The following is a 13,059-nucleotide window of genomic DNA, read 5'->3' on the forward strand; positions in this document are numbered from 1 at the left end:
TGTAGACTGGGTTACTACACATGTAGTCTGGCCATGAGTTATTACATGTATATATATACTTGTAGTCTGGGCTACTACATGTATATATATACTTGTAGTCTGGTATACTACATGTATTTATATACTTGTAGTCTGGGTTACTGCATGTATATATATACTTGCAGTCTGGGTTACTACATGTATATATATACTTGTAGTCTGGGTTACTACATGTATATATATACTTGTAGTCTGGGTTACTGCATGTATATATATACTTGTAGTCTGGTATACTACATGTATTTATATACTTGTAGTCTGGGTTACTACATGTATATATATATACTTGTAGTCTGGTATACTACATGTATATATATACTTGTAGTCTGGGTTACTACATATACTTGTAGTCTGGGTTACTACATGTCTAGATACAGACTTGTAGCTTGATTTACTAGTTACTACATACACTTTTCAGCCTGATCATACATATATCACCATATACCAGGAATGTGACCCCTGATCTCACAGAAACTACACCAATCTAACACAGACGAACAGTCTCATGAACTTTGACTTTGTCATTTAAACATCTTCTCTCTTCTGGAAAATATGACACAGAGAGTCTGGTGAATGTTTTAGATGACAATTTCCTGTCATCTTCATGGCTGGTATTGTTGTTCTGTGTTGTTGTCCTGGCCATCATGTTGTTCTGTGTTGTTGTCCTGGCCATCATGTTGTTCTGTGTTGTTGTCCTGGCCATCATGTTGTTCTGTGTTGTTGTCCTGGCCATCATGTTGTTCTGTGTTGTTGTCCTGGCCATCATGTTGTTCTGTGTTGTTGTCCTGGCCATCATGTTGTTCTGTGTTGTTGTCCTGGCCATCATGTNTTGTTCTGTGTTGTTGTCCTGGCCATCATGTTGTTCTGTGTTGTTGTCCTGGCCATCATATTGTTCTGTGTTGTTGTCCTGGCCATCATGTTGTTCTGTGTTGTTGTCCTGGCCATCATGTTGTTTGAGTCTGTGTGTGTATTTGTTCAGGACATCATAATGTTGTCATTTTTCAGTCTCCATTATTGTGTTGTAGTTATTGCTATGAGTAGTCATCATCACCGTCGTTTTGTTGTTGTTGTTGCTGCAGTTGCTGCTGCTGTAAAGCTTGCTGCATCTGTATCCACTGCTGTTGTTCCAGCTGAGCTTGTTCCTGTCGTGCCTAATAAGGAAATACAGTAAAATCGTTTTCACAAGTTTATGTATTATTAGGATTACACTCCTAAGCTGGACACACTATTAAATAAATACCCAGCTTACATACTAGGATATTAAAGTGCAATAATTTTACTTGTGTAACCAGTGGGCATTTGTACGACTACTTGTACTAACATAAAACGTTCTTCCTAGTCAAGAAACTACAACTATCTATTTTTAGAAGTTGCTCCCACTCAATTTTTCTTGGTAGAGCTATCACAATATTATTATAGAAACTATGTTCAATATCAATGCAGTATTTTACAACTCACCCTGGCAAATAGTTCTTGCTGTTGACGTAACAATTCTTCCTCCGGGATTCCCAGGTTCTCTAAGCGAGAACTTCCCTTACGTTTCTTGGCAGCTACAGCTTTGGCCTCCTCTAGAACAGCTACAGCATCCTCCTTGTATCCACTAAACCCCAAGCTGTCTAGAGCTGTAAAACCACAATATACTCAATGTTACTGCACATCCTTGTATCAACTAAACCCCAAGCTGTCTAGAGCTGTAAAACCACAATATACTCAATGTTACTGCACATCCTATGTCATTCAATTGTACAGCATAGCCAATATGTCATTCAACTTTGTACACATAACAATTTTATATATAAGAATGCAAATGTAGCTTTCCGAGTATTTTTTTTAAATTTCTTAATGAATTGCTGATACCACATCTCAATCACACATATGTACTATTTTGTATTCCCATGGTATCACTCTTGTATATATAGTGGACTACATAGCCCAAAACTTACTGTCAACAATGTGATCCATGTCTTTGGTTTACAATATTTAGAGTTTTACTTGCGTTGTTATTTTCAGTCTTGTAATGTAACTGTTCTATACTTTTTTGTTTACCAAGCTATGTTTCTTGTTATAGAAGTAAGTTGCTCAAAAAAAAGATAACTTTATATCATTGTCACAAATACATGGATTTCCTTGCCCCATATAGAAATATACACAACATAATGAAGTGTGCACATGATACATTTAATTTGACTCCCACTGCCTGCTTACCTGGTCTCAGATTGTTCACTGTTTGACTTTTGATATCCAGCAGAATTGTGTACATCATGCTTTTTGCTTAAATATAATTAGTGGCATAATTATCTCATTACTCAGCGTAAAATATACCATTTATTATTTTGATATACCTGTTAAGTACTTTTACAAAACATATAATTACCTGCTAATACATGTTCTGGAGATATTGTCTTTTTCTGTTGTTTATTGCAAATGTCATTTGCCTCGGAAGACACAAGGTGGATAAATTCTGTGCAACAGTTGAGGATTAGCTCCCTTGCATCATTTGCGACACGTATGTTTGGTATCAGTTCTTTGATCATCTTATTCAGCGCTGCTCTTGGTATACTAAGTTCATCATCTTCTCTATTGTCTGCCATATCTGATATATATATTAAATAATCCTTGATTGGTCTGTCTGATCATCCACTGTAGAAGACACTATAGAGCTCATCTATGTTAAACAAGCTTTCTGTAGATGTTTCACAAGGAAAATTTCTTCAGTTTGGAGAAATTCAGAGTTGCAGGTGGATATAGTGATTGTTAAAGTTTCGAAGTTCTTGTGGAGGGTAGGTGAGAAAAGTTGGTCACGTGTGTGCACAATTGGTGATGTAAAGTGATACAATCCTCCTCTGACACTTTAGTACCATAGTTTACAGTCGTACTTCCAATAAAGTTGACTTCACCTTTAAAATAATCAGAAAAAACAAAATCATACAAATGACATTTCCAAGTGAAGAAATACTGTGTATTGTATCGGAATGGTATCTAGTATTTATACATTAAACAGACCACATTTCTTTTTTTAATTTCAGCAAGTCCAGTACACTCTGTTGATTGAGTTTTACATAACTGTTAAGACCCATAACAGCTGTATCAACCTATCTGATATAGGTCTTCTGAGCTACTTTGACATAATTTTCTTTCTTAAAAAACCAATGCAGAGTCACATTTAAAAGAAGTCTTTATCACCATGTCACCTTGGTAAAATACTAGCCGCTTCCTACCAACTTGGTCAAGGAAAATTTCTCTTTAGCTCATTAAGTACTTGTACAGCATATGACTACTAAACCAGAGGTCCAGAGTTCGACCCCTGGCGGAGGTGTCAGGCCTTGAAAAATAATGACATCTTTCACAAATACATGTATGTTGAATATGAAGGACATCAAATAAAAGTACTTTTTTCTTTTTGTTTTGCAGTCAACATTACTATAAAACCTATAAATTGTATGCAACTGCTTTAGTTTTTCATAAAACTGAAACCTTAGAAATAAGGTGACAGTACCCAAATTGGATCGCCAAACCATCATTTTATTAAATCATTGAAATATCTGAGGAGGAATTATATTCATTTATAATTGTATCAAAAATAGAATATCGATGGGTGTTCTCACAAACGAAATTAGCACCCGGAGCTCACTTGAGATATTTATAGAACGCTCTTAAGTCACAAATCAGTGTCTCCTGTTTTTGCGAATGTCGGGACCCAAATCGTACGCTTCAAATGAATATTTTTTTGTCAGCATATTAACATTTTATGATGTCTTTTAGAATTTTTATGACAAAAAGTATTGATATAGTGTGAATTTATTCCTATAGTCCAAAACAAAGTACAAAGTCGTCGCACGCGCCATTTTTTAAAAACGTAATAAAAACATTGACATTTGAGTTTGAATTACGTTTTCTTGCTTTATTTGAACTTAAAAATTAATTGATTATCTGTAGCCAAAAAATGCGGCATGGCTATCTATTCTTAGACTACATCATTGTTATAACTGATTTGTTGACACATTTATTTATTTATAAGCATTTTTTCAAAAAGTGATCCGATTTGGGTACCAATCCGATTTGGGTACTGCCACCAGGACAGATATAAACACCATGAAGTCATGGCTCCATACTAAGAGATTAGTTCCCTATATGAAAGAAGTACAGGTGAATATATATAGCTATAGAACAACAATAATCTCAATCAGCAGAGTATACTTGACCTGTTAGCTAGGTATGTAACAATTTAACTAGTACATATTGATTGTATATTTCTGTGGCATGTTTAAATTGTACATAAAATCCTGGATACAATTAAAACCTTGTCACAGAATGACAAAAAAATATTAAACAGTTAAATAAGACGAGAAAATGCATTACAATGAAACATATATTTATACACACTGTTAGCCATACAATGTACATATATTCGAATCATGTGCATTTGGCTCTCGGCAAGTATCAATATTGCACAGACTCGAATGCTGTCTGCTTTTCACAAATACACAACGACTGGTACAGCAAGGGTGACATGTGTCAATATATTGGTCTCATGTTATGGCAATGAACATTTCGTGTAGCGTGTTATAAATAAGGAGATCGTCGTAGGTACCAACAGAACGTTCCATTGGCATATCAACAGGGGTAATACCTACAACACATTCGTCTCCAAACGTGGTATTATGTGCCTACCGGAGCTGCTCACAAGGAAAATAATTGTGCCGCATAGGTGTAAGGAAATTAAAAATCGGGCAAAATTGTGTCCGTTGATATGAGCAATAAATACCTGATATGTATATTTGTACAGTATTGAAGCATATAGCCATGCAAATATTTAATTTAGAATCGAAAACTACATAGTTAAGAAAAAGAAGAAATGTTATTATTTATAACATATTAAGCGACGTTTCTACTTTCTATTTCCGTAGGAAGGTAACAGAAACGACGTATTTCCCCGAGGTCAATTTGTGTGACTCAGCTGGTTGTCATCCACAGATATAATGTGAGAGAACTATTCAAATCTGTCCAATATGTACGTCTATTTCAAGTTTAATGGCGAAACGTTCGTTGTTCCAGACGTGAAACTTAAGGATGGCTACCTACCAATGGTCGACAATGTTGGTGGGGACTTACAGTTTATTGAACCAGGAATTTGGTTTAAAACTTTGATCGTTGACTCTGTTTCGGTAGACTGTGATTTTAAAATTCTGCAGTGGATAAAATCAAATGATAGCCTATGTCCATTGTCACCAGATGAACGAGCGTCAATGTCGCCAAAGAAGCAACTGGAAGTTCTCGGTCTTAAAGACTGTTCAGGGAGTAGTCAATGCATGGAGTTCGATTCAGAAGTAGATGACCTGTTTGATACGGCTAGAAACTTTTTTGAAAATAAGCAAATTCTACCAGTTGGTGCTTCAGTTTGCCTGACTGTTAAACCAGAAGTTGAAGATCATCCGCCAACTAGATTCAACCAAGAAATTCTCCGTCTGGTACATTGCTATATTCTACCCTCTATCAACTTGAATCTTGATGATGCTCAGTCTTTGAAGACAGCTCTCCGGTGTATTGAAATTTGTCTGAAAAATGCTGAAACAGAAATCCTTCAAAAAGACAAGGCTATTTCACTAACTGAGAATTCCTTGCGTAAACAGAGGGAAAGTTTTCTCAAAGATCCAAATTTTGAAAGAGAAAGTTACATCAGGGAATGCAGTGTGGATTTCTTAACTTCATTTCTTGCTCATTTGGAAAAGGATATCCAACAAGAAGCAGAACAAATGCAAAAATATCAAAGTCAGGTTAATGAACTGAGGGACAAGCAAGGTGACCATGTGCAAGAACAGCTGGATAAAGCCCGTAAAGCGAGAGATAAGATACACAAAGTACTTACAGCAATGCAAATGATGCGTGAAAATATCAAGAATGTAGTTGTACGTCAACAAGTGCCACCCAGAAAAAGAAGATCAAGGAAAGTAAGCGTAAAAGTATTCCATGAGATTTACTTGGAGATTACTGTCAGACTTCGAAGTGAAAAGGAGAACATCCACAAGTTAATTCTAAGAAAGGTGAAAATAGCATCTGTTAGAGAAGCTATCTGCTTAGCACAAGAAGAGCTGGCTACTGTAGGGCACTCGATGGGTTGGCAGTCACTTTATGATGGAACCTGCAGTTCAACTGATGTTGGCATCTTAAGTACTAAACCAAAGGAATGGGCAACCATCGGGGAAAGAGTATCTTCTATCATCAACAGTGGTGACACACAGCATCGGTATCGTCATTTCTGTGATAACCTCACTCAAAAAATAGAGGGATCTATGGGTGAAGCTAGCTTCTTTGTCCAGTTGTCAGAGAATGACGTCCAATATCCTGAATGTGAGGGATTTGTTAACATTTGTACTGGCACAGATAGTATGCCGGACATAAATGCAAACAAAGACAAACGGTTGATCTTCCCGGACTTCCAGTCATTACCAGTGATGAAATATCAGGTTGATAAGAAGTTACCTGTGGAAGGCGGAGTTTACCATCCTAATACTCTGCCTCTACACTCACTTATGGACGCCGTCAAGTTTGAAGTAAAAAAGCATATGGAGGAAATGTGTAAACGTATAATTTACATCCTGGGACAGGAAGATCAGAGGGAAAATTCTAACACAAGACAATTTTCCAAGAAAAACAGTAAAGATACATACAAAAATGTTTGGCTTTGCTATGAATCTCATTTGTATGAGAGAATTAGTGTGAAGTTGAATATGTTGTATGAAAGCAGATACAGGAAAAAGTCAAGAAATCTGGCTGAGAAACTTGTTGGGGTTTCTCTGCAAGAACTTGGAATTGATGATCCTTGGCTAGCCATTGTGGCTGAACCAGAGGACTGGGAAAACACCCAATTGAAAGTACCCTTAGATGACACGGACTCTGTAGAACTGAGGAGCTCTAGAAATAGCAGAAACAGGAGACAAGACAAAAGAAAGACATTATCAAACTCACTCGGGAATATGTCCATAGAAAAACTGTATCAATGTGCCGACAGGGAGTTGAAGGATATGGATGGCTTTGAAGATTTTTCATTTAGCTTGGCTGATGAGGATGACACAGAAAGGGATATGTGCAGACAACAAAAAGAGCTTCAAAGAAATGAGACTGATATGATGGGGCCACCATCCTATGAGGACGCTTCAGCCATGTCAGTAGATGAAGCATCAGGCTTCAGTCATCTCCCATCATACGATGAAGCTTTTGTAATGCCAGGGGGTCCTGAGACATCCACAATGCTGAGGACTAAACCTGAGTCACAGTACAATCCGTCAGTCAGGAATGGCCAAGTGCTGCCCACTTGTGGTGGAATGCAGAGTCTGTCATCTGAGGAATCGATCAGAAGGTTCAGCAGCAACATTGATGAGGTGATCAAGGTGGCACCAATTAACTTAAAAGTGAAGAACATCACAAAAGCATTCAAGTTTGTTGCTACGGAGGTATCAAAGTTAAAGGTGGCTGCTTCACCCCCTGGTGGGGTATACCAGCCGTGCGCAGACGACATGCTCACAGTGATCATCGTCATGCTGACACAGCTGGAATCAGAAATGTTCACAAAACTATTTGCTCATTTGAACATGATACTCGACTTGATGCCTCCATTCATGAATGGAAGTGAACATGACTGTGCCCTGATGAACTTCCACATTGCCTTCCAGTATTTGTTTGATAGACATGTACTGAATCAGTCAAGGAGCAGCAGGGAACTAGATTTGTGAGTTGTCTGTTCCTTGATTTTACTGTGGAAGAAGTGGAGACAGGGTTTGTGAGTTATTTGTTTGTGGCAAAGCAGTGCAGGGACAAAGTTTTTCTGTTATCTCTTGTCTGTTCTTGATTTTATTAATTTGATGCAGAGAGTAAGATTTGTGATTTATCTTCCCCTTCACAACATCGTTGTAGAAAGTTATAATTGAGATATATCTCCCCCTAAATGTCTTAACAGGAGAGAGCTGCACTTGTGATTTGTCCACCCTGAAGGTCAATGGTGGATAGAGCTTGTGAGTTTTCACCCCTCAGTGTCATTGGTGGACAGAGCGGGATTGTGAGTTATCTCCCCTTAGTGTCATCATGACTTTTCATGAAATAAAGATTTTTTTTTATTATTAAAGCTGTAGTGTTAAAATGGGTTTATATTATGTTACAAATCAAGCTGATACTACCATAGGTTACTTAAGTGGGAATTAACATGTTGGTGGTTTGGCAGACCCACATGTAGATTGCAAACACTTGAAATTAAATTAGTCAAGTGTAACATCAGTGAAATATGTTGTTGCAAAATTTTAAGCTTCAGCAAACTTTCATATTACAGACTAACTTGTATATACTCACATAATCATGATCACTTTACTAGGATAAACCGAGACAAGCTTACTAGTCCAGTGCTCAGATTTAAGTGAAATTCTCCCTGCATGATCATGATGCACTACAAGTAGATTGTAAACTACTGTGACATACCAGGTGTGTCCCAAAGCTTATCTAACACTCTCTCACTGTTACATTCAATCACCACGTACATTGTAGTTGGTCTACTAGATAGATTTGAAGATGTTTTTCAACCGAATGGTATTGTTTATATGTTGTGTGTGAATACAACGTGAACGTTTGGTTTATACTATGTTGTGTGTAAATATACATGTTGTAGAAGTATATTTAATTCTGTGTAACCTGTCATAACCATACATAGTCCAGAAACTTTAATGATCAAGACTCTAAACTGGGTCCCTGTGTGATGTATGATATTGTGATGTGAGTATGGACTGGTCCTGGTGGGCCAGGTTTGCTGTCTGTAACAGTTATTAAATTATGGTTGGGTGTATTATATTTTTATTGAGGAGTGATCTCCACACTATTTGAAGCTACCAGCTATTGCGTCATTGTCAGACGCTGTAATGTGAGTCTGCATGCTCTAATAGGCATCTGTTCACTTATACTTGTATGTAAATATACCAGTACATTATTTTGTTACTCACCTTGTATTTAATAGCCATAATTTCACCGATCACTTTAATTTATATAGATCATCAGCTATGTTAGTTTCTAAAAAATTCTCATATCAATATGTTTTTACCTTGTTTCTCTTGACAACAAAATATTAATTGCTTTTCCCCCCCTTAAAGCCTGTTTATCTTTGCATGGGTAAAATAACATTTGTGCACCCAATTTAGCGCCACACATAGGGACAAATAACATGGTCTGATAGGTGCAACAGTTGGTAGTCAGCTTACAACCCAGCCAATATAATTACTATAATTTGAATACCTCCAGCTGCAAAAGTATTATCAGTCCTGTAATTAGGCAACAGATGTATCCTGTTGTTAGGAAGTATTGTATAGAATGTGGGTCTCGAGAACAGATTGTCTCTTACTTACTTACTATTTATAAATATCCCACAGCAGCAGGAAACATCCATATACAGGTGTAACAGGAGAGGAAAAATGTACGGCCAGACCGGGGTTCGAACTCAGGACCCTCCAAACTCTAGACAGATGCTCTACCAATTGAGCTATCTGGGCGCCAACAATCGACCCAGTTCAGTTCTGCTACACATGGTATACTTTTATAAAAGGTTAATTTAAGGTAAATTGATTCATCCCTTTCGTCAAAGCCCTGAAGTGTGAGACTTCAGAAAACTGTATACACCTGTATATGTAAAATAACTGTTTAATATCTGTTTGTATACATAACTTTTAAATGTAAATAAATTTAAGACACCTATTTATAACGAAAAAGTTGTATCAGCCAATCGTGTATGATAGAAGTGATGAGGATCCTGACTGCCACACAAACATTTCATTAACAGTCCTACGATGGACTAGAAAGGTACTTGTACAATTGGTTGTACTTGTAAAGATTTTGTTGATAACGACGATATTTCACAATGCCATCTTTGTCTTTCAGTATGTTTTTTAACGTAGATAATTTTTAATGGATTATGATTGCATGTGTATATTGGCAGTCGTAATCTGTTTGTTGTGTCAAATTTATGATGTTGTGTATTAAATAAATATGTTACTGATCTATGGTGTCTAGCACTAAGTGGGGCCATTGTATTTTATACCACTCTGTTTTATACCATTGTAATTTCCATTGTGGTACAGGTACCTTATTTGCTGTATCAGGGGCCTCAGGTGCTTAACTCAATCTTCCCTGAAATTTCATATTGAACTATTCCAACCTTTGAATTGTAGGAGTTCAAATGTGTCTTCAGGGGTGAATGAGTTAATAGAGGCCTTTTTAAAGGCACTAGAAACCGAAATAAGGATATTCTTTTTTTCTGCTGATTTTTGTCAATAATGTTACTTTGTAAGGCCAAAAAAAAAATATAGTCTGTTTAGGGTTGCATTGGCAAAAAAACTAAGGTAGGTAGGTCAGATTTTTTTTGATTTTTTTTGTATATTTTTGGTCATGTGATTATGACCCTACTATTGTATGTAAAACAAAGAATTACATAAACAAGGTTCATTTGGAGGCAAATTGTGCTCCATATGATGACATATAGCGCCCCCATGGAGCTGGAAGCCATTTAAAAGGCAAGGAACCTTCTAAAATTCAAAAATCAGCGGGTTTTTAAAAAAAACATCAAAAGCCTGGGTCGGTCAGGAACCCTAAACAGACACCTTTTTTTTTGGCCTTAAATTTATAGCCTCAGAGGCATGCTTTTTGTTTGATTACTACCTGGAAGGCTTTTTTTATCGTTTATCAGGAGTGAACATAATAAATTCTGGTATAGTCAAGAATAGTCACTAGCTTGTACAGAGAAATTAATTATATCAGGGCTCAGTGTTAAAACATTCTCAACAATCTGATAAAGAGGGGCTCCATATAGATCAGCGTACATGTTCTTTTCTTCAAGACAGGGAGGTGCCTGTTGGGTACCCATTAGATTGATTATGGTAACTGTCTACAGGGAGGTGCCTGTGGGCAACCCATTATATTGATTATGGTAACTGTCTCCAGGGAGGTGCCTGTGGGGTACTCATTAGATTGATTATGGTAACTGTCTAAAATGAGGTGCCTGTGGGGTACCCATTATATTGATAATGGTAACTGTCTACAGTGAGGTGCCTGTGGGGTACCCATTAGATTGATAATGGTAACTGTCTACAGTGAGGTGCCTGTGGGGTACCCATTTTGATTATGGTAACTGTCTACAGTGAGGTACCTGTGGGGTACCCATTATATTGATTATGGCAACTGTCTACAATGAGGTGCCTTAGGGGTACCCATTATATTGATTATGGTAACTGTCTACAGGGAGGTGCCTGTGGGTTACCCATTAGATTGATTATGGTAACTGTCTACAGTGAGGGGCCTGTGGGGTACCCATTATATTGATTATGGCAACTGTCTACAATGAGGTGCCTTAGGGGTACCCATTATATTGATTATGGTAACTGTCTACAGTGAGGGGCCTGTGGGGTACCCATTAGATTGGTTATGGTAACTGTCTACAGTGAGGTGCCTGTGGGGAACCCATTAAATTGATCATGGTAACTGTCTACAGGGAGGTGCCTGTGGGTTACCCATTAGATTGATTATGGTAACTGTCTACAGGGAGGTGCCTGTGGGCAACCCATTATATTGATTATGGTAACTGTCTACAGGGAGGTGCCTGTGGGATACCCATTAGATTGAGTATGGTAACTGTCTACAGTGAGGTGCCTGTGGGGTACTCATTAGATTGATTATGGTAACTGTCTACAGGGAGGTGCCTGGGGGGTACCCATTATATTGATTATGGCAACTGTCTACAATGAGGTGCCTTAGGGGCACCCATTATATTGATTATGGTAACTGTCTACAGGGAGGTGCCTGTGGGGTACCCATTATATTGATTATGGTAACTGTTAACAGTGAAGTGCCTGTGGAGTACCCATTATATTGATTATGGTAACTGTCTACAGGGAGGTCCCTGTGGGGTACCCAATGGGGTATGCAATAGCACAGAATCAATCTTTCTGCTGTAGATTAATAAACAAATCACCTTGACTTACCTTTGAGGTTGCAGAGACAGTTTTAATGACTACCTGTGTGTCAGTTAATGTTTACTTCCTGTAAAAAGGACAATTTCAATGATCACCTTGCCTTTCACCAAGGCAGTCAGGGTTCGATCCCCCGATCGGAAGTGAAAAAGTATGGGGTAACCTTCCCTTTCCGAGGGTTTTCTTCTGGTACTCCGGTTTCCTTCCACATTAAGACCCTCAGCGTGCTAACATCCGGGACAACAAGAGTGATTAAATAAGTTGATCTAACTTTTTTCATAATTGTTGTAAAATAAATAAAGTTTATATTTTAAAAGGTCATATGAAGATGTAATAGGAAATTGCTTACACAGTCAGCTTGAATTGTTTATAAAATGCTGAGCTTAGGTCACAGTACATCTAACATTCATCATTATATATGTACAAGGTCTTGTAGTTATATTTTAAAAGTTTGTCAGGAGTTTGGAGATGGTTATAGTGGTGATCAGCGTGTAGTAGATAGGTGGTGTTCACAAACTTAGTCACAAGTGCCTCTTCAATTATTTATTATAAACTTAGCAAGTACACAAGATAAAACACTTTAGCAAGCCATAAATTAATGCCCTTATTTAGCTTCCTCCGGGTGCTTTACATCAGACAACTTCCCTCCCTTTCATGAACTACCTGATGTACCCTTTTGTGTTATATGTATTAACATAACTGAACTATTAAGTTTGATAGATGTTTTACCTACAGAATGTGAGTGAGGAGGATAAGTTTCTCACTTGTTAAATGTTATTTTCTAACATGGAAACAATAAACTTGATTTGATCAAAAAAAATGTGTAACTTTTTTATCAATAATACCTCATGATGTAATGCCATGACACTAAGTTATCACAATGTTACAAGTGCAGCCTGTCTAGCTGTGATAGTTGTGATACAGGGGACTACAAGTACAGCCTGTCTAGCTGTGATACAGGGGACTACAAGTACACCCTATTTAGCTGTGATAGCTATGATACAGGGGACTACAAGTACAGCCTGTC

General features: G+C 37.5%; 2 protein-coding genes across 2 annotated transcripts; one reads left to right on the plus strand and one right to left on the minus strand.

Moving 5' to 3' along the window:
* Window positions 1-1,009: 1,009 nt before the first annotated feature.
* On the minus strand, window positions 1,010-4,742 carry LOC110441609 (protein Dr1-like). The gene is made up of 4 exons (XM_021484801.1): window positions 4,674-4,742; window positions 2,414-2,936; window positions 1,498-1,661; window positions 1,010-1,190 (listed from the first exon to the last, which is right to left on the minus strand). The coding sequence occupies exons 2-4, from the start codon at window positions 2,628-2,630 to the stop codon at window positions 1,071-1,073; spliced, it is 501 nt and encodes a 166-aa protein (XP_021340476.1). The 5' UTR covers window positions 2,631-2,936; window positions 4,674-4,742; the 3' UTR covers window positions 1,010-1,070.
* Window positions 4,743-4,942: 200 nt separating this feature from the next.
* Window positions 4,943-10,393, plus strand: LOC110441652. The gene has a single exon (XM_021484856.1). The coding sequence runs from the start codon at window positions 5,049-5,051 to the stop codon at window positions 7,767-7,769; it is 2,721 nt and encodes a 906-aa protein (XP_021340531.1). The 5' UTR covers window positions 4,943-5,048; the 3' UTR covers window positions 7,770-10,393.
* Window positions 10,394-13,059: the final 2,666 nt, after the last annotated feature.

The sequence above is a fragment of the Mizuhopecten yessoensis genome, unplaced genomic scaffold, assembly GCF_002113885.1.
Source record: "Mizuhopecten yessoensis strain PY_sf001 unplaced genomic scaffold, ASM211388v2 scaffold1875, whole genome shotgun sequence".
In the NCBI taxonomy this organism is placed as follows: domain Eukaryota; kingdom Metazoa; phylum Mollusca; class Bivalvia; order Pectinida; family Pectinidae; genus Mizuhopecten; species Mizuhopecten yessoensis.

What these genes read in the sequence shown, in the direction of transcription:
- LOC110441652 (XM_021484856.1), top strand. Translation starts at nt 5,049, where the DNA reads ATGTACGTCTATTTCAAGTTTAATGGCGAAACGTTCGTTGTTCCAGAC.
- LOC110441609 (XM_021484801.1), bottom strand. Translation starts at nt 2,630, where the DNA reads ATGGCAGACAATAGAGAAGATGATGAACTTAGTATACCAAGAGCAGCG. An exon ending in TCCAGAACATGTATTAGCAG is followed by an intron (nt 1,662 to 2,413) that starts GTAATTATATGT and finishes GTGGTTTTACAG; the next exon opens with CTCTAGACAGCTTGGGGTTT. An exon ending in AGCAAGAACTATTTGCCAGG is followed by an intron (nt 1,191 to 1,497) that starts GTGAGTTGTAAA and finishes TTTCCTTATTAG; the next exon opens with GCACGACAGGAACAAGCTCA.